We start from the raw sequence: 23,953 nt of genomic DNA, 5'->3' as shown, positions 1-23,953 counted from the left end.
ATATTTTGGCCAGTTCTCTATCCAGGTACAAATACTATGTTCCAGGCCAACATTCCTTAATTTAACCAGTAACCTTTTGTGTGGCACTGTATCAAATGCTTTAGCAAAGTCTAAGTAAATCACATCCACTGCCATCCCAGAATTGAGTTCCCTGCTTACCTTCTCATAAAAAGAAATTAGGTTAGTCTGGCAAGATCTATTACGCATAAAACCATGATGGCACACACTCATAGTATTATGATTTGCTATAAAGACCAGTATCTTATCCTTTATTTACCCTTCAAAAAGCTTTCCAACCACTGATGTCAGACTAACCAGCCTATGGTTTTGAGGCTGAGAAGGGAATCCTTTTTTGAATAGAGGCACCACATTAGCAATTCGCCAGTCTCTCAGCACTATGCCAGACCTCAATGAATCTCAATGAGCTAAGCTCGCTAAGTACCCTGGGATGAATACCATCTGGCCCCGGACCTTTGTTTATCTTAACATGTTCTAGTCTCTTTTGAATTTCCTCATGTGTGAACCATGCATCATTAGTTGTATTACTAGAATTGGGACTATTAAGAAGGAAACCTTCAATAACTGGTTCCTCATTTGTGTAGACAGACGAAAAATATGAATTCAGAATCTGCGCTTTTATTTTGTTTTCATCAACCAGCTGACCCCCTCTGATACTAAAGGTCCCACCCCTGCCTGACTTTTTTTTTACTATTAACATTTAAAAAATAATTTTGGATTCTTTTTACTGCAATATCCTTTTCCATTTCAATTTTAGCTTGCCTTATAGCTTCTTTGCATGATTTATTGGCCTCCTTGTAACTTATAAATGATTCAGCTGTCCCAGCTAACTTAAAAGCCTTAAAAGCACGTCTTTTCTTACCCACCTCAACACCAACACTTCTATTGAACCAAAAAGGTTTTGCTTTGCAACGTCGTTCCTTGCTTACAAGGGGAATATACTGACATATATATTTATTAAGCAGCATTTTAAAGACTTCCTAAGGAGCAGGTTTGCCAGTTGGCGGGTTTCCCGCCCAATTTGGCATACTTATTTCAAGCCCAGGCGGGTTTTGAAAATACAAACTAGCCAAGGTACAGATTTGGGCTACTTTTAGGGCCTTTGGCTGGTTTGTACTTTGGAAACCAGCCAAATGTTTTTTCTTTTGTCCTAATGTGCTCAGCCTGCGTCTGCCAATGCAGGTTGGGTAATGGGGTTTTTGAGAACTACCAAGTTTAATGTAAGACTACTATGCCCAGCATATGCCCAGGATGCAATGGGACTGACTTGTGTAGAAGTCGGGAGTTAGCAGATTTTGAGCTCTGTACCCCAGTCTCACATCACCCTTAAAGGGGTTGTTCACCTTCCAAACACTTTTTTCAGTTCAGTTGTTTTCAGATAGTTCCCCAGAAATAAAGACTTTTTTCAATCACTTTCCATTATTTATTTTTTACTGTTTTTCCAAAATCTAAGTTTAAAGTTGAATGTTCCTGTCTATGGTGTTTGAGTCTGGCAGCTCAGTAATTCTGGTGCAGACTCTAAACTGTTACAATTTTGCAACATTTAGTTGATACATTTCTCAGCAGCATCTCTGGAGTATTAGCAACTATTGTATCAATTCCAACAGCTGCCTGTAATGAAACCCAAAGATTCTGATCAGTAGGGACAAAAATAAGAAATGTATCAAATAAATGTATCAATTTAAAACAGTTTACAGAGTCGGAGACCCCCCCCTTCCCAGAGCTGCTTTAGAAGGTGAAAAAGACACTTTACACTTCAATATTAGAAAAACAGTGACACATAGAAAATAAAAAGTAATTGGAAAAAGTAATTATTTCTGGTGATCTATTGGAAAACATCTAGTTGTTTGAAGGTGAACTTTAACCATTCTCCAGTGACTTTCTTCAATTTCAGACAATTTTGGGGCAAAAATCCGCTGCCCACCAAAATGTCTAGAGGTTGCCCTGTTTTACCAATATTTATTGAAATTGTTTATGTATTAGGGCCCCTATACCTCCGGGGGGCCCCTCTGTAATTATGCCCCTGGTGATGGGCGAATCTGTACCATTTTGCTTCATGGAAACATTTGCTCCAGTGAAAATTTCAAAAAGTCGTTTTGTCACATATATTCATTTATTTTTTAGACTTTTTTTCACTGCACATATTGTGCTATTTTTTGGGCAACTTTTTAAAGTGCCTCTTGGCCAGTTTTGGACTGGTTTTGAAAATAAGACCTGGCAACCCTGTTAAGGAGCATACTTGAAGCCGAGTGAGTTTGCCTTTATTCTTTTCCTTCTCACCTCCTGTTCTCTCCGGCCGCCTCCTCCTGGCCTTGCCGTGTTTCTTGCCCTTAGCTTGCCCTCCCATAGCGAGACACTCTCCTAGTCCCAAAACAATGCGATACTCTCGGCAGATGGAAACGCAGGTACCAACTCTGAGTCTAGCGCTACTTCCTGTAGTACCATGTGCACTACAGCGTGGCCTCTCCAGCTGCTACGGCACGCCAGTAGGGACAAACATCTACCAACTGCAATACCGTAAGAGTTGTACGCTATGCTCGCGTTCATCCACGATTCCTTGTACGTTTCTGCTACGCCTACTATAAACCTGCCGGCTTCTGCACACTTGGACGTGTGTTTCAGTCATACGTGCTAGATATTTATATTGCCCCACACGAGGGATCCCAATAACTACAAGTTCCGCCCGTACACTCGCTCTTCTGACTTCCGCTTCCGGTTTCCCGCTACCTGCTTCAGTGCTGCTGTTGGGGGTTATATTACTTTGTACCCGGATATGTATAGGGTTCTGTGCCTGTAGATAAAGAAGGCAGGTGAGTTGGGGGAGGTGTATAAGCTGTGCTGAGTGGGACTGCCGGAACCTGTAGTACTTTAAAGGAGAAGGAAAGCTACAGAGACATTTTATTGCCAATAGATTAGCTACAATAGTGCAAGCTAGAATGCTATATTTATTCTGTAGAATGTTTTACCATACCTGAGTAAAAAGCTCTAGAAGCTCTCGGTTTGTGTAGGATAGGAGCAGCAGTATTAATGTGGTGTGACATCACTTCCTGCCTGAGTCTCTCCCTGCTCTGGGCTCAGATTACAGTAGAGAAGGGAGGGGGGGAGAGGAGCAAACGGAGCATGCTCTTGCCCAGGGCAATGAGGTTTAAGCTGAAGGCAGGAAGTCTGATACAGAAGCCCATGTGTACACAATAGAAGGAAAGAAATGCAGTGTTTCTTTTGACAGGGGACTCAGAGCAGCACTACTTTGGGGGTTTACTGGTATATTTATGTGGACCTTTCTGATAAGGCTTACTTAGTTTTTACCTTTCCTTCTCCTTTAATGAGGCTGCCTGGAGCTGTGGGTACCAGGGATGTCCAACATTCAGCTTTTAGAAATGGGGCCCACCATCAAACCCACAAGGCTAAAAGTCTTCAGAAAAGACAGAGGCCCTTCATTATACTGAATTGCAAGAGTTCTATCTCAGACAAAATCAGTTTCTCGTGTCTGTATCAAGGGACAGAATTAGGGGTAGGATACAATGGCCTCTCGCCCATACCTCCCAACATTTTGGAAGTAAAAAGAGGGACAAAATTTTTTTTTTCGGCAAGTAGCGCAGCAATTTTTTTGACCACACCCCTTTCTGTGGCCACACCCCCTAATTACCATGTTCGTTTTACAAAATTTGGCAGGTTATGAAAGTTTGAAAATATTTCTCCTTATCTAAACTGTGTTTTTGTGTCTCAAAATTGTTACAAAGTATCTTATTTGCACCTGTTAGCTGTTCTTGGCTCTCTGCTAAAAGCCAATTAAGTGAGAAACTTTGTTACTTTTTCTGGCTGTTCAGTGCAGAGAAAAGAGGGACTTTCCAGTACAAATGAGGGACTGCGGGTTGAGCTGTCAAAAGAGGGACTGTCCCTCCGAAAAAGGGACCGTTGGGAGGTATGCTCTCGCCTAGGGTGGCCACCTTGGACTGCATTTTACCGGTTTGGTCGTAAAAATTATGATTGATTCCAATGTTATTAATAGCGAAAAAGATAAATATATAGCAAGGCTATTTTTTTCCGGAAAAGGTGGCAACCCTACAGTCGCCCCAGTATCTCGACCCATTGGCGCGTACACTAGTTACAATGACATATTATAATGTATGATAGTAAATATATCTTATTATATAGATCAAAGAATTCTGCAGTTCCCTCATCTGGACAGCATTGCTATTGAAGAGAACTGGGAGAGCTATAGGGGCAGAGTCACTAAAGGAGCAACGGCTTCTCACGCATCGCACCACTTTGCCAGGAGAAAATTCACTACACTAATTCACTAATATGTGAAGTTGCCCCCTGGGTGCTTAAAGCTGGTGACTTTTCACTAGCGTTACTTTGGCAGTGCGAGCTGTTCATAGTTAATATGTACCTAGCGAAAAAGTCACTAGTGATCTTGTGCTTTGGTCAATTTGCATACAGCGGGTAATTTGTTGGACGTAAGTTGTATGGACGTCTTCATTATAAATGTTGGTGCAAATGCTTGAAGTTACCACTTTTTCTTACAAATGTCCTGGGAATCTTAATAAAGACAAGAGAGTTAATATAATGCCCTACACATGAGCCCACTGTAAAATGAATGTTCCATATGTTATGAAATGTCTGGAGAAAACCGGTTACTCAAAAAAAGTTTGTCAGGACTTTTGCAGGCAATTCCGCTTCAAAAAAGTAAAAGTCGCCAGCGTTTTTTGGAACTCTAATGCATTTTTGGCACACAGGATATGATGTAAGTGACAGAAGATTGAGGAAGACCTTCTTTTTAGCACTTCACCTGGTCTGAGGTGGCAAAGTCAACTCTGGCGATTGAGGTAATGTTCAGTAAAACTGGCACCTGGTGATTTCGCTGTGGATGGTAACGCTGGTGAAAAATCACTTGCGTTAGCCACTTTACCCTTTAGTGAATCTGCCCCATAGTTTGGACAGCTCCAATAAAATCATAGGAACCCTATGATTTTACAGGGCAACCCTTTTAAAATAGAATATAACAACGTGGTATAAAGGTGATAACTTTATTGGCTAAGATAATCATAGCAAGCTTTCAGAACATTTTAGCTCCTTTTTCAAGCTGATTACTAAACAAGGAACTATAATGTAATGAAAGCTTACCATGATTATCTAAGTTAGTCAGTAAAGAGATCACCTTTATACCACTTTATTTTTTATTTCAAAAGGGTTGCCCTGTAACATTTTTACTGGCGAACACGGATGAACTGAACCCTGTGATAAAGAGCATCCTCTCTAACGCAGGCCCTGACTGGAATTAAGACTAGTCCCTGCTATTTCCTGTACACAGAGGCCTAAACAGCTCCCCACATGTCCAATAAATAGTGACTGTCTATGGCATCTTCCAGCAGCCACAAATATCCTCTGGTATTCCAAGTACCGAGATGCCCAAACAGCTCCCACCAGCCTTCTAAATAGTGATGATCTATGGCATCTTGGCATGATCTATGGCATCATCACAGATTGCCAGTCTGGGCCTGAGGGTGAGCCAACCTCTGGCTTCTTTTAGCTTGCTTGGTTGATAAAGATTTTGGACAAATAGAGCCCTCAACATTGGTGGTGAGAGCTAGTAGCAGACTCTTGCCAATTTTGCCAATAAAATGGAAGACTAAACTATACTGATCTTAGCATTTGGCTTAAGGGAAATTTTTTATCTCATGGAGAAAAAGGACCATATTCACAGCTTGCTGCTTATGAAAATAGCTTCACTATATAATAGCTTCACTTTTTTTCTTCCATTCAATATTTGGATGATCTCTGACCAGATGTTGGCTGAGGAGGTCCTAGTTTTGTCCCCAATATGAAGATCACGGGGCAGCATTTTCTATTCAGCTGGAGCAATGGTCTATATTTGTACTCCAGCCTTTAGCAGCATGATGCCTCCCTGAGCCCAGCCTAACAAACAAACTTGGTAGTTATATAGTGAATAAAGTACCCCCTCTTGTAAAATATAAGGATATTATAAGCTACCGAGGAGTTTCATGACCATATAAAAACACGAGGCCGAAGGCCGAGTGTTTTTATACAGGTCATGGAACTCCGAGGTAACTTATAATATCCTCATATTTTACAACTGGGGGTACTTTATTTATTATAATACACACATTTCAGTGAGTCATGTGACGGAAATGACATCAGAACTCACCGTTTATAACTGATGACATCAGAACTCACCGTTTATAAGGATATAATTTACAAGATATTCATGGCTTTTGTGTATTATATGTAGTTATAAGGGTTGGCACCCTGTTAGGCAGGTTCAGCTTGAAATGTGGCCATCCATTTTGGGTTATGGTTTGGTGCTGGGCAGACTGGGGAAGTAAACTCCTCCTCTGCTCCCACAGATTTCTTTCCTTGGAAACAGAGTAGTATACAGAGCGAGTAGACGCAGACATGGTGTGGGTCCTACAATGGCAACATTTTGCAAGTTAGGGTCAGGTGCGGGTTAAGGTTTTGCTGGTTAGGGTCGAGTGAGGGTTGAGTATTTCCTGACCCGCAAATCACTAAAACCTGGCTCTTCATGTACTTTAGTTTAAAGGGATACTGTCATGGGAAAAAAAAAATTTTTCAAAATGGATCAGTTAATAGTGGTGCTCCAGCAGAATTCTGCACTGAAATCCATTTCTTAAAAGAGCAAACAGATTTTTTTATATTCAATTTCGAAATCTGACATGGGGCTAGACATTTTGTCAATTTCCCAGCTGCCCCAAGTCATGTGACTTGTGCTCTGATAAACTTCAATCACTCTTTACTGCTTTACTGCAAGTTGGAGTGATTTCACCCCCCTCCCTTTCCAACCCCCCTGCAGTCAAACAAAAGAACAATGGGAAGGTAACCAGATAACAGCTCCCTAACACAAGATAACAGCTGCCTGGTAGATCTAAGAACAACACTCAATAGTAAAAACCCATGTCTCACTGAGACACATTCATTTACATTGAGAAGGAAAAACAGCAGCCTGCCAGAAAGCATTTCTCTCCTAAAGTGCAGGCACAAGTCACATGACCAGGGGCAGCTGGGAAATTGACAAAATGTCTAGCCCCATGTCAGATTTCAAAATTGAATATAAAAAAATCTGTTTGCTCTTTTGAGAAATGGATTTCAGTGCAGAAGTCTGCTGGAGCAGCACTATTAACTGATGCGTTTTGAAAAAAACATGTTTTCTGATGACAGAACCCCTTTAACATTCCTGAGTGATGTACCTGAAAGAGATATCAATATAAATTAATATAAACTCATCAGATGTTATAGGGGACCATAGGCATTTTAACTATTAATATTTCTCCCACAATACTTCCTACACCTATCCATGGCTATCCATGGTAGAAAACTAGTGGTATCCTTCAAAGTAGCTAAATTGTACAGCATGCAGAACTTCTTTGTTACATAGTAGTATACTGTACATTTCCCAGGATTTACATTTTTAAAAATGAACTCATTTTGGCAACATAGTCCTGGAATTTGGGGTAAGTGTAGTGATAGGGAAAGTTACTACAAAACAGTACAAAGTGTAAGCAACATATGTATGATAATATGTATAACAATAATGCCCTGCATTAAAAATGTTTAAGCAAAAAACTATTTACAAAATAAATCTTTGTCTACTTGATGTTTTCTATAGCCCTGGTCTACTGGTCTGCCCTGGTCTACCTCAGGCAATAATTACATGATTCATGTTGAAAGGAGAAATCGGTCTAAAACATCTTTATTCAGGGAGGGAAGGGAAGCCAACGATTAATCATGTCAGAAAGTGATAAAGAACTAGTGGACATGGTATGGGGTAAGAAAAATGCCAACGATTTGGTGGACTCTGTGTTCAAACGTTGGACCCAAGGTGAGGATTTATAAGCATTATATTTTTGGTTAGGACTATGCACATACTGTTAACAAGTCTGTTACAGTAGACAAAATATATATATATATATATATATATATATATATATATATATATATATATATATATATATATATATTGTCTACTGTAACAGACTTGTTAACAGTATGTGCACAATAGCCATACTTCCTGCTTTGCAGCTCTCTTGGTTTCCACTGATTGGTTACCAGGCAGTAACCAATCAGTGGCTTGAGGGGGTGATAACTGTTTGCTTTTGAATCTGAGCTGCATGCTGAGGGTCACTTGCAAACTCACTGAACAGTTATGTCCCATGTTGCCCCCCTTCAAGTCTCTGACTAACTCAGAGTTAGACAAAATATATTTGTGAGTATCATGAAATGAACAGTTGAGTATAAATCTAAAAACTGGGTAAAAAGATAGGCTGTGCAAAATAAAAAAATATTTTTTATATGGTTATTTAGCCAAAAATGTAATGTATAAAGGATGGAGTGACTGGATGTCTAACAGAACACTACTTTCTGTTTTGCAGCTCTCTAACTCTGAGTTAGTCAGAGACTTGAAGGGGGGCAACATGGGACATAACTGTTCAGTGAGTTTGCAATTGATCCTTAACGGAACAATTCATTTAAAGGACAAGGAAAGACTAAATATAATAATGAGTGCAGGGAAAGGCATACCTCATTACAGGCTGTCAGTGTAGTAATTTTGATGAAGTTTAAAAGATCCTTAGCCGACGATTTCCCAAACTCTTGAAGTATTAAAAAAATGCTACCCAGAAGTCACCACGCTACTCTCAAGACCAAGTTTCTAGCGCATGCCCAATACGTAGTATTTTGGTTGGGTGCATGCACACCTTGTTCCTCATTGCCAACAGAGAATACACTAGGTCTGACATTAGTTTATGCTAGCTGTGATGTCATTCAGTCCTGCATGACTCCATAGTACAGAGATAGGATTTCCTTTGACTACCATAGCTAGAGGCTGCTCATTCCTACCATTTCCAACCACATGGTAAACCTTAGTTTATGTTAGAAACGTTGTCAAACCTATGTTATCTGATTATTGTGGGGTACATTATATTACCATTTACTGTAGGTTCAATTTATAGAAAAAATTCTGGAACCCTCGCTGAATTTCCAAGGTCCCATAATTTCTCCATATTTGAAAGAATGTAACATAGTTTGACCTATACAATTCTTACTAGTAGTATGTTAACCTTACTGCTCTGAAGTTTTATACTGTAGAACCTCCTATGCATCTTAATTCTGAGCAGATTAGTCTGACTTTGGACAGGCCTGAACATCCCTTGTGTTCCTAAAGCATTTGAATTGACCCATGAACAAGAAGTTCAAAGAGTTTGAATCTTTGGTCTGACTGTAAAAATCACATCATGAAATACATTGCCACTCAATAAGTGAAAATGATGTGTACCGTGAAATACTGCATTAGCATAAACAATAACTACTTAATAATAACTTCATTATTTTTACTTTATACTGTATTATTTATTATTATGTATGTATTATTTATTTATTATTATAACTTTATCCCAATATTAGGATTTGTCTTCAGTGCCTCAGAACCAACAGCATTAGAGCAATTTGAAGGTGGTCCATGTGCTGTGCTTGCACCTGTACAGGTAAATTGCTCCCCAAATGTTTTTCTCCGCTACTTTTATATCATTGGCGACTGTACTATAGAGTTATTTTAAATAAAAATGAAAGCCTGACTTAAAATGTAGTTTCCTTAGAGCCCTCGCTCTGTCAGAACCAACAGATTTTGTCTCTCCAAATCTGGCTTGTTTTTTTAAAGGGGTTGTTCATCTTTAAGTTAACTTTTAGTATGTAATAGAATGATCAATTCTAAACTTAATTTCAATTGGTTATTATTATTTATTTTTTATTCCTTTTAAAATATTTGCCTTCTTCCTCTGACTCTTTCAGGCTTCTCAAATGGGGGTCACTGACACTATCTTAAAAACAAATGCTCTGTTAGGCTAAAGATGTATTGTTATTGCTACTGTTTATTACTCATCTTTCTAAACAGGCCTTTCCTATTCATATTCTAGTCTTCTATTCAAATCAATGCGTGGTTGCTTGGATAATTTGGACCCTAGCAACTAGATTGCAGAAATTGCAAACTGGAGAGCTGCTGAATAAAAAGCAAAATAGCTCAAAAACCACAAATAATAAAAAATGAAAACCAATTGCAAATTGTCTCAGAATATCTCTCTCTATATCATGAAAGTTAGCTCAAAGAAGAACATGTCAGTAAATAGCAAAGTAATGCAGCCCAATTGACATGCGCCATCTTGCTCTGCCGCATCTTCTGTTGGGACTGCTAGAGATTTGGTGGAGACAAAATATTGCAGTCGATTTAATAGGTTTGCCTTCTGCAGGTTTTAGTAGGCCAAGCGTGGTTCCATAATATCGAACTTCGCCCTGTATTGTTGCCAGAGAATATAAAGGCAAGCAAGAGGTGCTTGACAAATGCTGTTGGTAGTGCTTTCAGATCCGCATAATGAGCTGGACGTCAACCCATATGCCATAGCTCTTATTTTGATAGAAAAAGTAACTTTGTCTTTAAGGCATAAATATATTTCTTTGTTAAATAGAAACTCATTAGCCTTTAAGCAAAAAACATATTTTTTGTGTGATTGTGCTTTTTTCCACACTCATAGGGCTTTGAAAGAAACAAAGAAATGGTTATCTTACATTTATTTTTCTATTCTTTGCAGCTAAATGTACCAGCCCACTTAATATTTAGTGTATGTATTTTTCCCTGTGGCAGTTTATGTACTCATTAATCGGTTACTTCTAATTGTCGATTGTGTTTATTTCTGTAGGCTTTTCTTCTAAAAAGGCAATTGTTTAACACTGAGCATTCCAACTGGAGGTCTTGCCAAGGTAATAAAATCTCATATAATTGGTGCAAAGTGGCTGACTTAATTTCCATGCCTTTAGAAATGTTTTGTTTTTCTTTTAGCAAAGTAATGTTTCTTTGGCATGATATACCATTAGTAACATATCATAGCATTAGTAGTATAAACAGACACTTATTATTCTCATCCTTATGCCCTTAATGAAACATTAAGAGCTTTCCTGTTGCTCAAACAACCTATTAGGGTTTTTTATTTAGCATTAAGCTTCTACTCCATGTTGACTTCTAAAGAAATGGGGTATTTATACAATAGCTTGAGCTCATTATATGTTGACCATCCACCGGTTTTCATGCAACAGGGAATTTTGGCACAAAAACATATGTAAACGTAGTGCATTTCCAATTACATATTAATGCACACAGTGCAGCATTTTTAATCCTGGGATGCACCAGTGATCACAGTTCTTTTTAAAGTTGTCACATCTGAAATGAGCCATTAGTTCCACTTAATACAATGTGTTGTGTTTCTTTACTCAAGCTAATGCTTGAACTCTCTTTATTATCATAATGTCCCTAGAAGAATTAGATCATTAAATGGACACTAGCCCCCCTCCTTAATTAAGGTAATTGAAAAATCATGAAACAAAAGCACATACAGTGAAACCATAATTTTACATCTCCTGATTTTAAGTTTTCCCTCATTTACATTGTCGTTTTGCGGTCCCATCTAAATATTATGCATAATACATTTTCCTGATTTTATATTTTCCTGTATTTTCCAAAAAAAATTTCTGGTCCCCTGAAAAACGTAAAATTGGGGGTTCTACTGTATATTTTGTTCTGCAATTCTCTTCCATGAAACCAGCAGGGGGCACACGCTTATCACGTCATTCCTTCTCTGCACATTAGCTGTAATACATAAAGTTCTGTGCACAGAGTAAGTGATGCCCTATCTTTTTAAAGGAATAAAGCAGAAAATAAACAAAGCATTTAAAACACTGCATCTAGTTCCAATAAAAAGTATAATAGTAGTAGTCAATAGGGTATATCTCACACCTTCCTCAATTAAAGGGGTTGTTTACATTTGAGTTAACTTCTTGTATGATGTAGAGAGTGATATTCTGAGACAATTTGTAATAGGTTTTCATTCTTTATTATATATGGTTTTTAAGTTAAGCTTTTTATTTAGCAGCTCTCCAGTTTTCAATTTAAGCAGTCTAGTTGCTAGAATCCAAATTACCCTAGCAACCACGCATTGATTGGAATAAGAGACTGGAATATGAATTGCAGAGAATAGAAAGATGAGTAATAAAAAGTAGCAATAACAATACATTTGTAGCCTTACAGAGCATTTGTTTTCTAGATGGGGTCGGTGACCCCTATTTAAAAGTTTGAAAGAGTCAGAAGAAGAAGACAAATCATTCAAAAACTATAAATAAATAAATGAATAATGAGGACCAATTGTTGCTTAGAATTGGACATTCTATAACAAATTTAAAGTTAACTTAAAGGTAAACCACCCCTTTAAATATAAGTCGTCCTCACCCAAATTTTCATTGTTTATTCCTAACTCTTCCATATGTCATTTATTCCACTGCTAGCAGAACTGCTTTTGTCTATGCTTCTGTTCTTTGTTATTTATTTAAAATCTTTTTCCCCCTTTCCCAGATGAAGAGCAGAAAGAAATTCTTTGCCAAACACTAAGTGATATTCTTGAAATGGTTAGCTTTAATTCAAATTTGTACTACTTGGCAAGCTGGCTTAAAGGGAAAGCTACACAAAAGTCAGTGCCGGAATCCAGTCAGCAAAACGAGCAGCCTAGTAAGATATTCTGTTTTTATACGAATAACCTTCTTACTAACGCATTTTCCCCCTCATTGTACAGGATGGCTACAGTACTCCACGTGCATTCATTTAAAAATTTGCTAGGCTTGTCTCATTCTGTAAAAATAAAAAAATCTCACAAAAGTCTTAGGAAATCATTCTGCTAATGGCAGACACAGATGATCACGCCAATGATGGGCCCCATGTGTGATTTAACTTAATGATGAATTATCCTTTCCTAATTTTTATGGCTTTTTGATAATTTTTATACATTTTTAAGCGACACTATAATTAAAAAATCATTTTACTCTAATGTACCTGTTATCTCACATCCAAGTTCACAGCTGCTATAGGCACCATCTCTCCCTACTATACCTGGTATCCCACAGTTACACTCCCTTCCCAGAGACTATTATCCCACTGTTACTATAGGCACCATCTCTCCCTACTATACCTGCTATCCCACAGTCACACTCCCTTCCCAGAGACTATTATCCACTGTTACTATAGGCACCATCTCTCCCTACTATACCTGCTATCCCACAGTCACACTCCCTTCCCAGAGACTATTATCCCACTGTTACTATAGGCACCATCTCTCCCTACTGTACCTGCTATCCCACAGCAACAGTCCTCCCCCAGAGACTGTTATCCCCACTGCTACTATAGGCACCATCTATCCCTACTATACCTGCTATCCCACAGCCACAGTCCCTTCCCAGACTGTTATCCCCACTGCTACTATAGGCACAATATATCCCTACTATACCTGCTGTCTCACAGTCACACTCCCTTCCCAGAGACTATTATCCCACTGTTACTATAGGCACCATCTCTCCCTACTGTACCTGCTATCCCACAGCCACAGTCCTCCCCCAGAGACTGTTATCCCCACTGCTACTATAGGCACCATCTATCCCTACTATACCTGCTATCCCACAGCCACAGTCCCTTCCCAGACTGTTATCCCCACTGCTACTATAGGCACAATATATCCCTATTATACCTGCTGTCTCACAGCCTCAGTCCCTTCCCAGACTATTATCCCACTGCTACTATAGGCACCATCTATCCCTACTATACCTGCTAACCCACAGCCACAGTCCCTTCCCCAGACTATTATCTCCACTGCTACTATAGGCACCATCTCTCCCTACTATTCCTGCTATCCCTCAGTCACACTCCCTTCCCAGAGACTATTATCCCACTGCTACTATAGCCACAATCTATCCCTACTATACCTGCTAACCCACAGCCACAGTCCCTTCCCAGACTATTATCCCCACTGCTACTATAGGCACCATTTCTCACTACTATACCTGCTATTCCACAGCCACAGTCCTTCCCCAGAGACTATTATCCGCACTGCTACTATAGGCATTATCTCTCCCTACTATACCTGCTAACCCACAGCCACATTCCCTTCCCAGAGTATTATCCCCATTGCTACTATAGGCACCATCTCTCCCTACTATACCTGCTATCCCACAGTCACACTCCCTTCCCAGAGACTGGTATCCCCACTGCTACTATAGGCACCATCTCTCCCTACTATTCTTGCTATCCCAAAGCCCCAGTCCCTTCCCAGAGACTATTATCCCACTGCTACTATAGGCACCATTTCTCACTACTATACCTGCTATTCCACAGCCACAGTCCTTCCCCAGAGACTATTATCCGCACTGCTACTATAGGCATTATCTCTCCCTACTATACCTGCTAACCCACAGCCCCAGTCCCTTCCCAGAGTATTATCCCCACTGCTACTATAGGCACCATCTCTCCCTACTGTACCTGCTATCCCGCAGTCACACTCCCTTCCCAGAGACTGGTATCCCCACTGCTACTATAGGCACCATCTCTCCCTACTATACCTGCTATCCCACAGAGACCGTCCCTTCCCAGAATCGATTATTCATCTATTGTACCTTCTGTCACACAGCCACAGTCCCATCTCTACGTTTGTAGCTACCATTTATTACCACTATCTATGCAATCCTGTAGTCCCATCCCATAAGCTATTATCCCCTTTGCATTATTGAGCTCTGCCACATACTTCCCACCTACAGCTATTGCTCTATTATTTTCACTAGATGAGAGACAAAGGGTAGTCACACTTTCTTGTATTTACACAAAGCCAACTCTAAGATTGGATGGGGAAGGCAGCTGCTCTACCTGTATATTAACACTAACCACTCTAGAGCTTTATTTGTCCTTGGAATGCTTCATTAAACAGCTATTTTTCTTTGTACTTAAACAGCACTATGTCAGATACTATGTTTTCCAGATGTTAAAGGAGAAGGAAAGGTTAAAACTAAGTAAGCCTTATCAGAAAGGTCCATCTAAATATACCAGTAAACCCCCAAAGTAATGCTGCTCTGAGTGCCCTGTGAAAAGAAACACAGCATTTCTTTCCTTCTATTGTGTACACATGGGCTTCTGTATCAGACTTCCTGCCTTCAGCTTAAACCTCATTGCCCTGGGCAAGAGTATGCTCAGTTTGCTCCTCTTCACCCACCCCTCCCTTCTCTACTGTAATCTGAGCCCAGAGCAGGGAGAGACTCAGGCAGGAAGTGATGTCACACAACAGTAATACTGCAGCTCCTATCCTAAACAAACAGAGAGTTTCTAGAGCTTTTTACTCAGGTATGGTAAAGCATTCTACAGAATAAATATAGCATTCTAGCTTGCACTATTGCAGCTAATCTATTGGCAATAAAATGCCTCCGTAGCTTTCCTTCTCCTTTAAATTACAACTTCTCTATACACCGTAATAATTTTAAGAGCATAATGTTTAGATATAGTCTGGCTGATCTGTTGTAACATTCATATCTACAGATGCTTTGCCAGTGATATTTCCAACTTGAATTGCAGATCCATTAGCTTTCATTGTAAGAATAAATTGTAGTTTTCATTTCATGCCTCATCTTTGTTTATTAGAAAAAAACGTGAAAGATTTTAAAAAGCTATGAAGATATGGGAATGGCCATTTCTGAAGGCCTCCAGCTTTGTAACATTGCTTGTATGAAGTGATATGCCAATGTATATGACTTTGTGTATGACATGGTAAAATGTGACCTTTTTCTGTTCCATTGCTGTTTGTATGATTTTGTGTGTACAGTATATAATTGCCATGTGTAGTGCTTAATAGTGTATTTTGTGTGTAGCTGCCTTGGCTGCAGAGGAGCTTGGCTTTGAGCGATTTCATGCATTAATTCAGTAAGTAGCTCATTAAAGCATTTAAACTGTGGTCTCTTGTATTCTATTGTCTAATTTAAAGTAGTTTGTGTATTTAGTTTTAGGCTTTTAAAGGGCCAGTGACATAAAATTATTCAAAGCAAGTATTTACTTGCATGAATACATTACCATAAATGTGGTACACATCTTGATCTTAAATCTGCTTTGTTAAATGGATAGAACAAATATGAGTTGTACACAATCAGAGCAGAGTATATTATGATGGATCAAACATTCTTTGATGTTACCATCCCTTGAAGCAATTATTGCCATTTATTTTGTCATAAAGGGGAACTATCGTGGAAATTAAATTTAATATAAGCTTCCTCATACTGAAATAAGAAACTTTCTAAATATAATCAATTGAATGTTCTGCATTGTTTCTGAAATAATCAAGTTTATCTTCACTATTCCTCTCTCAGCATCTGTTTCTCTTTATTCTCTCTTCATGCAGGAGTTAGGTGTCAGATGAATGACCCAATATATCTTATAGGGGGAGGGGCTCCCTTTCCTAGCAGATGAATTAAAGCTCGCTCAAATAACTGATTCCAGTACAAACAAAATCTAACAAAATAACTGCCTTTCGCACAAATTCTGCATGTAGAGAGACATGATGTCTGGTGATTTTAATGAGCTCTAATACATCTTCTAGGCAAATGAGCCCCCCCTATAAGATATATTGGATCATTCATCTGACACCCAACTCCTGAATGAAGACAGAATGAGGAGAAACTGATGCTGATAGAGGGATAGTGAAGATAAACTTGATTATTTCAGAAACAGTACAGAATTTGTAATTGATTGATTAAGAAAGTTTATGTCACTTCACAGGTCAGGTAGTAGCAGTTTGGAACTTTATTGATAATGCATTTCCAGAAAATAGATCCCATAGCTGCACTGTTACATAACCACCAATCACTCCTAGATATTGAACAATACAGTTGCAGGTTAGAATGTCTTAGTTCTGTGCGTAATTCTCACAGTTCTATGTCCAGAGGTCTGCATGATTTTACCAAGAGCATTAATAAATTAGCACCATTAGTCGCAGGGATAGAAGAATGTTCTCATAAGTGGTTTGTCCTGTACAAGAAGGGTCTGCCTTGGTGTCCCTGGGAAAGTAATAGCAATTCATGCATCAATGGAGATGATGCATTGACCACATCTGGTGATACCTGTATAATGTAAATTACATCTGTCACTTTTACCCCGTTTACACTTCAGAAAGAGAGACTTTAAAATGTATTCCTTTTCTAAATGGGCCATACACTGTCGGCTGGGGATGATTAATAATGAATGCATCTGAGAAAAGTTTTAAAAAAAAAGCACAGCCATCGCTGCCTGTTAATATGTAAAGGTGACACCCTTCCGCACAAGTCACCTTTTAGTAGGGGCCCTTTAGAAGTACCTCTCAGTGGGGACCCCCACCCCTCACTGATTAGTTGTCGATAGCACAATTGATACAGGGGTGAAAAACAGCATTGGTTTTAAGGAAAAACAGATTCTGTAGCAAAGCAAGGTAGTAAAGGAGCAAAAAGAGGGACAAGTGGGTCAGTGTATTTCTACCTTTGTATTTATTTCCTTTATTGAGTTTACAGGAAGGTTAAAGTTTAATTATGATTTGTTATGCATTCAATATATGAATTCAGGTGAACCGAGGTGCAGTATATATATGGATTGTGTAAAATATGATCTAAACCGTATGGATTTTCCCAATTTTAAAAGGGTTGGTTCACCTTTTAAGTTAACTTTAAGTATGTTATATAAAGGCCAGTTTTTGCCTTATTCTTTTTTCAGCTTTAAAAAGGGGGTCAGTGACCCCATTTAAAAAAACAGTTGCTCTATAAGCCTACAAATATATTGTTATTGCTAGTTTTATTTACTCATCTTTCTATTCAGACCCTATAGTATTCATATTCTAGTCTCTTTTTCAAATCAATACAGGGTTGCTAGGGTAATTTGGACCCTAGTGACTGGATTGCTGAAATTGGAAACTGGAAAGCTGCTGAATTAAAAGCTAAAAACCCAAAAACCAGTTGCAAATTGTCTCAGAATATCACTATCTACATCATACTAAAAGATAAATCAAAGATAAACAACCCCTTTAAGTAGAGAGAAAGTTATGGGAAACAGACATAAGTTAGTGGCTTTCCATAGCACATTTTTTGGCTTGGTCCGGAAGCTGAAGTTACATTCATACCCTATTAAATCACTAAGCATGTTGATTCTATTTGTCTTCATTTTGTTCATGTTAATGCAGTGACATTTTGCATTCATGAACTGTTGTCTTGAAACTTTGGTTATATGAAATATAGGACATGTCCATTATTGTGTGTATTTCATTTCTTCATAGAAAAAGAAGATTTAACAGTTTAAGTGAACTCAAGGAAGCCATTCTGGAAAGCTATTCTACATGGAGAAATAAGCATGGCGTCCTGCTTTTCCTGTACTCTGTCATTCTTACTAAGGTTTATTCCATGTTTAATGTCATTTATGTTCACATGGCAACCTTTATTTTTATTTTTTAACTAGTTTACTGCTGTTCAACCTGCAGTTCTCTAGGTAACCTAAAACAACTAATCTAAAAATCTACTGGCAGCTGTAGGGCTTAGACACTCTTGAATGTTCCTGTAATCTGTCTAGTGCTTCTGAATTGAACAGTAAGACCAAAAAATTAAAATGTTTTAAAGGAATAACAATATAATGTACAGTTGCCCTGCCAAACTGGTGTTTTTGAATCAGAAAGGCTACTATTGTATATATAAACAAGCTGCTGTGTAGCCATGGGGGTAGCCATTCAAGTACAGGAGACACAGTTGATGACAGATAAGTTCTGTAGAATCCTATTGTACACTACAGAGCTTATCTGTTATCTGCTGTGTGCCTTTTCTCCTTTTTACAGCTTGAATGGCTGCCCCCATGTCTACACAGCAGTTGTTAATATAAGCTATATTAGTGTTTCTGAAGCAAACACAAAAGCTTTACCAATTCAGTGCACCACTACATTATATTTCCGTTACTTTAAAACACTTTTGTTTTTTGGTATTACTGTTCCTTTAATTTGGCGTTTGTATGGGTTCATACAGCACAAAGGGGAATGCTGAAATTAATATAATAAGGAAAGGCTTCAGAGGTGCTGGTTGATCAGTATGTAACTAAATGATCTGCTTATTTAGCAAGGTTGCCTCCAGTCAGATTGGCTTGATATAATGGTTTGGCTAGGTAGCGTTGTTGAGATGCGGTCCTTGTCCGATGAAATTTTCCAACCTTCCCAATAGATATGCGCCTTATTTTTGCCAAGATATCACTCTGCCACGTCATCAGGAGAGCCCCATACATAGGCCATTAAGTTGCTGACTCTGAATCTGGTGAGGCCAAGTCTGCAGTTTTCATCAGCCCTTGTATGGCCAATTTTACTCTGGACCCTGCTTGAAGCAGTGACTTTCCAAACCTAAGAAAAGGAAATTCATGCCTGCATATTATAGTGTTGCATTATTGGGGAATTTTATAAGGGTACATATACCCAAGCAGTTAATAGCACTTTTAAAAGAGTGCAATAAATACTTGTTGCCTATTGCTTTATTCAAAAATAGCTCAAGTAACAAAAACCATAGTACAGGTATGGGACCTGTTATCCAGAATGCTCGGGACCTGGATTGGATCTTTTCGTAATTTGGATCTTCATACCCTAAGTCTACTAGAAAATCATGTCAACATTAAATAAACCCAATAGGATGGTTTTGCCTCCAATATGGATTAATTATATCTTAGTTGGGATCAAGTACAAGGAACCTTATATTATTACAAAGAAAAAGGAAATCATTTTCAATAATTTGTATTATTTTGCTAAAATGGAGTCTATGGGAGACAACATTTCCGTTATTTCGGAGCTTTCTGGATACCGGGTTTCCTGATAATGGATCCTATACCTGTAGTTTTTTTAATGACAACAACAGACAAAAAGTCTGTTCAGCACAAACCCTATTTATTGCATGTTGGACATGGGACTATGCTGCCCTTCAAAATGCATTTATGGTATGCCATGTTCAAATATATCATTATTGCATTCCCAACACAAGGCTTTTTTACATAGGTTATGAGGTTCTTTATTAGACTCTGAATGCCAAAAACCTGAAAAATTTGTGGGTTTTTTTTTTACTATAAAATCTGAAAAAGTCTGAATCCGAAAATCGGGCATCTCAGACCTACCGAGGTTGCATAGAAGTCAATGGGAGAAGTCCCAAAGACATCTTGATCTGCGCTGGGTTTCGTGCAATAATTTGAGGGTTTTCGTGCAAAAATCCTGACGGAAAATACTAAAAATTTCTACGATTCGTTTTTTCACGATTTTTCCGTTTTTTTTCCCGCAAAGAAAATTTTCGGGGGAAAGTGTATTGATAAATAAGGAGAAAAAACCTGTGCCGATTTGGTCGGAGTAGTTTTCAGAAAATATTGAGATAAATTCAGACTTTAATAAATGGGCCTTATACACTTTTATACAGATTGTGATGCGTCTATGGGTTACATTTTATGACAAGGACCAGGAATTGCAAGCCTTTCCATCAAGAATGTCTTTGCTTTAAAACCCAAGAAGTCATTGTATAATGACATGCATGGTTATTGTTTTTATTCCACATATTGTTTAACAGTATTTCCAAAATTGAAGACAGCTTACCCCAAGTAACAAAGAAGGCCATCACTATAAACCAGTGATAGACTACCAGTGTCCCATGTATGTTATTAAACTCCATAGCAGATTTCTGGTATATATTGTAAGCTATGTTCCAAATCACTTTTAAAAAATATGAAAGTGTTCCCAGTGGAAATATATGTAATTCTGCATCTTAAGTGTAAATAAAGTAGTAATGTTATTGACCTAACATAATGCCTGAACTTTCCTGCAAGTATGATTGAGCTGTACTGTAGGGAATGTAGTAAAGAGCCAAACATTATTATTATTTGTAAGACGCTGACTTCCAGGTTTGTTTCCACAGGGAATTGAAAATGTCAAAAATGAAATTGAAGATGCAGAACGGCCTTTGATTGATCCTGTGTATGGGCATGGCAGGTAAATCTGGGGCTTATAAAACTGTTCAACCCAGAGAATTATATTTCATTTCCTAAGAGACAGTGAGTGAGCCAGAATGAAGAGTGAACATTTTGCTGACTGTTTCTCAAACAATAAAATATTTTTGCTTCATGTCTCTGCATGACAAGAGTTATAAAATAGCATCACAAATAGTGATGTGTGTTTTTTTTCTCCCTTGATCAAAACATAAAGATAAATTGATATACGAGAGAGATGTAAGTAACAATATTAAAGCACAATAGTGGCTAGAACCATTTCACTGCTTAATATAGCACTGTTTCCTTGTATAAATACAAAGGTTTTACTAGTATGGGATGCCCTATCCAGAATTACAGGAAGGCCATCATCCACAGAGTCCTTTTTTTTTTTTTTTTTTTTTTTTTTAAGCAAATAATTCTAATGAATACGAATCAGTACATTGTAAATTTGTGTGCACTATGTAAAGGCTAAATAAGAACAATTGAGATAGAGATATATATATATATATATATATATATATATATATATATATATATATATATATATACACATACACACATACATATATATATATATATATATATATATATATATATATATATTGTGTAATATCAGCACTCACATCTAAAACATCCAAATTGCCTGGGTGCAAGCCACAATCGGCTCAAACAATACTTTCATGAAGAGACCGCAATCACAGGTCTTAAGCTGGCCATAGACGCAAAGATCCGATCGTACGAATCGTGGATTCGTACGATTTTCGGACGGTGTGTGGAGAGTCCCGACATTTTTCGTCCGTCGGAGATCGGTCGTTTGGTCGATCGGACAGGTTAGAAAATTTCTGTCGCCTGCCTGATAATATCTCTGCGTGTATTGCCAATCGTACGATTTTCAGAGGGAAACTGTCACTAGTGTTGTCAGACATAAGTATCGTACGATTGCTGTCAGGGGCAGAACATTGGGTGATCTGTTCTTATTTGATCGGAATGGTAAGGACTTTGATCTGAATGGTTAGTGGAGGGTCGGGAGATGGGAAAGTCCGATCGTACGTTGATTCGTACGATCGGATCTTTGCGTCTATGGCCAGCTTTACAGTCATGCAAAACTTTTTTTTTTAGCAGTATCAGATTTATTATTCAGAAAGCTCCATGGGCCATTTCCAATAGACTCCATTTTATCCAGATAATTCAAACTTGTAAAAAGTATTTCCTTTTCTCTCTAATAATAAAAACAGTACCATGTACGTGATGGAAACTAAGCTGCATGAATCCATATTGGTGTCAAAACAATCCTTTTGGGGTTTTTTTTAATGTTTTTTGTAGACTTACAGTACATTGATTTAAATTACAGAAAGATCCCTTATCTGGAAAACCTCCAGTCCCAAGCAGGCCCGGACTGGCAATCTGTGAGTTCTGGCAAATGCCAGAGGGGCTGCTATAAGGTGCCATAGAAAGTCGCAATTTAGTGGGCTGATGGGAGCTGTTTGGGCCTCTGTGTTGGCAGATTGGGCCTCTGTGTACCTGAAATGAAAGGGCCAATTTTAATTCTCAGTCCAGACCTGGTCCCAAGCATTCTGAATAATGGATCCTTATGCCCATACTGATAATGACTGTTTGACCATTTTTTTTCTTTTCAGCCAAAGTTTAATCAACCTCCTCCTAACTGGACACGCTGTTTCCAACGTTTGGGATGGGGATCGGGAGTGCTCAGGGATGAGTAAGTAATCATTTTCTTTGCTTTGCTCTGATAAAATGCTTCTTTTATATGTAGTATATAGCTGTGCCATTATGAATGGGGTGTGTAACTCCAATAATGGGCCAGCAGGTGGAGAAAGTGTCCTGTGATATTTAGCTTTCGCCTCATTTCCAAAGTACCAGATTATGTAAGCGACCATTCCAGCGGCAGTTTATCCCTTTAAGTTTCTTTATCATTCAAGATAGGGGAGACCATTCCATTTTTTTTAAGATATTACACCTGTCTGATTAAGAGTGGTTGTCTTTTAAGTATGCGATCAGAGATTGGCTCTGAATATTTGCTATAGGTGAACTAAATACATATCACATTATTGAACTGTGACTTCCTTCATTTGAATGTAATAAAGTTGCTTTTGGTGTAGTCCAAAGTGCCAAGAGGAAACCAACACATTTATGGAAAGCAAATATAAACTCCTTGCTGTTAAAGCTAGACCCCAGAGCTGCAAGGCAGCAGTGTTACCAACTTTGATGCCAAGCTGGCCAGACCGAAGTGCCTTGTTAGGAGATATGGCAAAATCAAAATAATTTGTCTCTCTTTTACTAGGGTTAAATGATGGGCTGACCTCACCAGGTAGTACTCAAGCAGGGAATGGGTATAACCCAGCCTCAAAGCCAAATTTGAATTAAATTGACCACTTTTTTAGTGCTCTAGGAATCTCTGTGTAAGACATGATACTATCTCGAAATAATTAAAAAGTCATAATGAACAATGAACATTCTGATCACTTTCCCTATGACCCATACACGCAAACATTAAAATTTAACTTTGGAACCAGGTTGGTCATTTGGTCAACCATAAGCAACAGCAAGGTGTCGGTGGTACCTACAAATTATCTGTTTGGTCTTAAGTAACTAAATACTATTTATGTAGAGTTTTATATGTTATTTGTACAGATTCCATTTAAATGTACCGTATAAGTACACTAGGGATGCACCAGATGCAGGATTTGGTCAGGGTTCGACCTTTTCAGCAGGATTCAGATTTGGCCGAATCCTTGTGCCTGGCCAATCAAAATTCTAATTTGCATATGTAAATTAGGGGCGGGGAGGAAAATCAAGTGACTTTTTGTAACAAAACAAGGAAGTAAATGTTTTCCACTTTTTCCTTTCCCGCCCCTAATTTGCTTATGCAAATTAGGATTTGGTTTGGAATTCGGCCGAATCTTTAACAAAGTATTCGGGGATTCAGCCGAATCCCAAAAAGTGGAATTACACACAAAGGCCTTTAAAATGCTCTGTTTGACTGATCACCAGTCAGAGCAGTTCAATTTGACTGCAAATCACAAATCTAAAACC

At 38.4% G+C, this 23,953-nt stretch overlaps 2 protein-coding genes across 5 annotated transcripts in view; one reads left to right on the top strand and one right to left on the bottom strand.

Moving 5' to 3' along the window:
* LOC108718825 (probable assembly chaperone of rpl4) overlaps positions 1 to 2,488 on the bottom strand; it is a 240,769-nt gene extending 238,281 nt beyond the window's left edge. Inside the window, exon 1 of the mRNA XM_018267301.2 lies at positions 2,299 to 2,488. Coding sequence (XP_018122790.1) covers positions 2,299 to 2,365 — 67 coding nt within the window. The 5' untranslated portion in view covers positions 2,366 to 2,488. The remainder of the gene's footprint in view (positions 1 to 2,298) is intronic.
* Positions 2,489 to 2,708: 220 nt separating this feature from the next.
* Positions 2,709 to 23,953, top strand: part of mindy3.L (MINDY lysine 48 deubiquitinase 3 A L homeolog) — a 67,161-nt gene continuing 45,916 nt past the window's right edge. For 2 of the 4 annotated variants that reach the window (XM_041565878.1, XM_041565880.1), the window contains exons 1-9: positions 2,709 to 2,828; positions 7,664 to 7,876; positions 9,457 to 9,536; positions 10,743 to 10,803; positions 12,446 to 12,598; positions 15,769 to 15,820; positions 18,189 to 18,303; positions 20,830 to 20,903; positions 22,540 to 22,619. In XM_041565878.1, coding sequence (XP_041421812.1) covers positions 7,783 to 7,876; positions 9,457 to 9,536; positions 10,743 to 10,803; positions 12,446 to 12,598; positions 15,769 to 15,820; positions 18,189 to 18,303; positions 20,830 to 20,903; positions 22,540 to 22,619 — 709 coding nt within the window. In that variant the 5' untranslated portion in view covers positions 2,709 to 2,828; positions 7,664 to 7,782. Of the gene's footprint in view, positions 2,829 to 4,757; positions 4,848 to 7,663; positions 7,877 to 9,456; positions 9,537 to 10,742; positions 10,804 to 12,445; positions 12,599 to 15,768; positions 15,821 to 18,188; positions 18,304 to 20,829; positions 20,904 to 22,539; positions 22,620 to 23,953 lie in introns of all 4 variants that reach the window. The other 2 variants (XM_041565879.1, XM_018266809.2) reach the window with 2 other exon arrangements.

Source organism: Xenopus laevis, chromosome 6L (genome assembly GCF_017654675.1).
Source record: "Xenopus laevis strain J_2021 chromosome 6L, Xenopus_laevis_v10.1, whole genome shotgun sequence".
Taxonomy (NCBI): domain Eukaryota; kingdom Metazoa; phylum Chordata; class Amphibia; order Anura; family Pipidae; genus Xenopus; species Xenopus laevis.
Note: the sequence above shows the minus strand (reverse complement) of the source record. Positions and strands in the feature narration are given on the sequence as shown.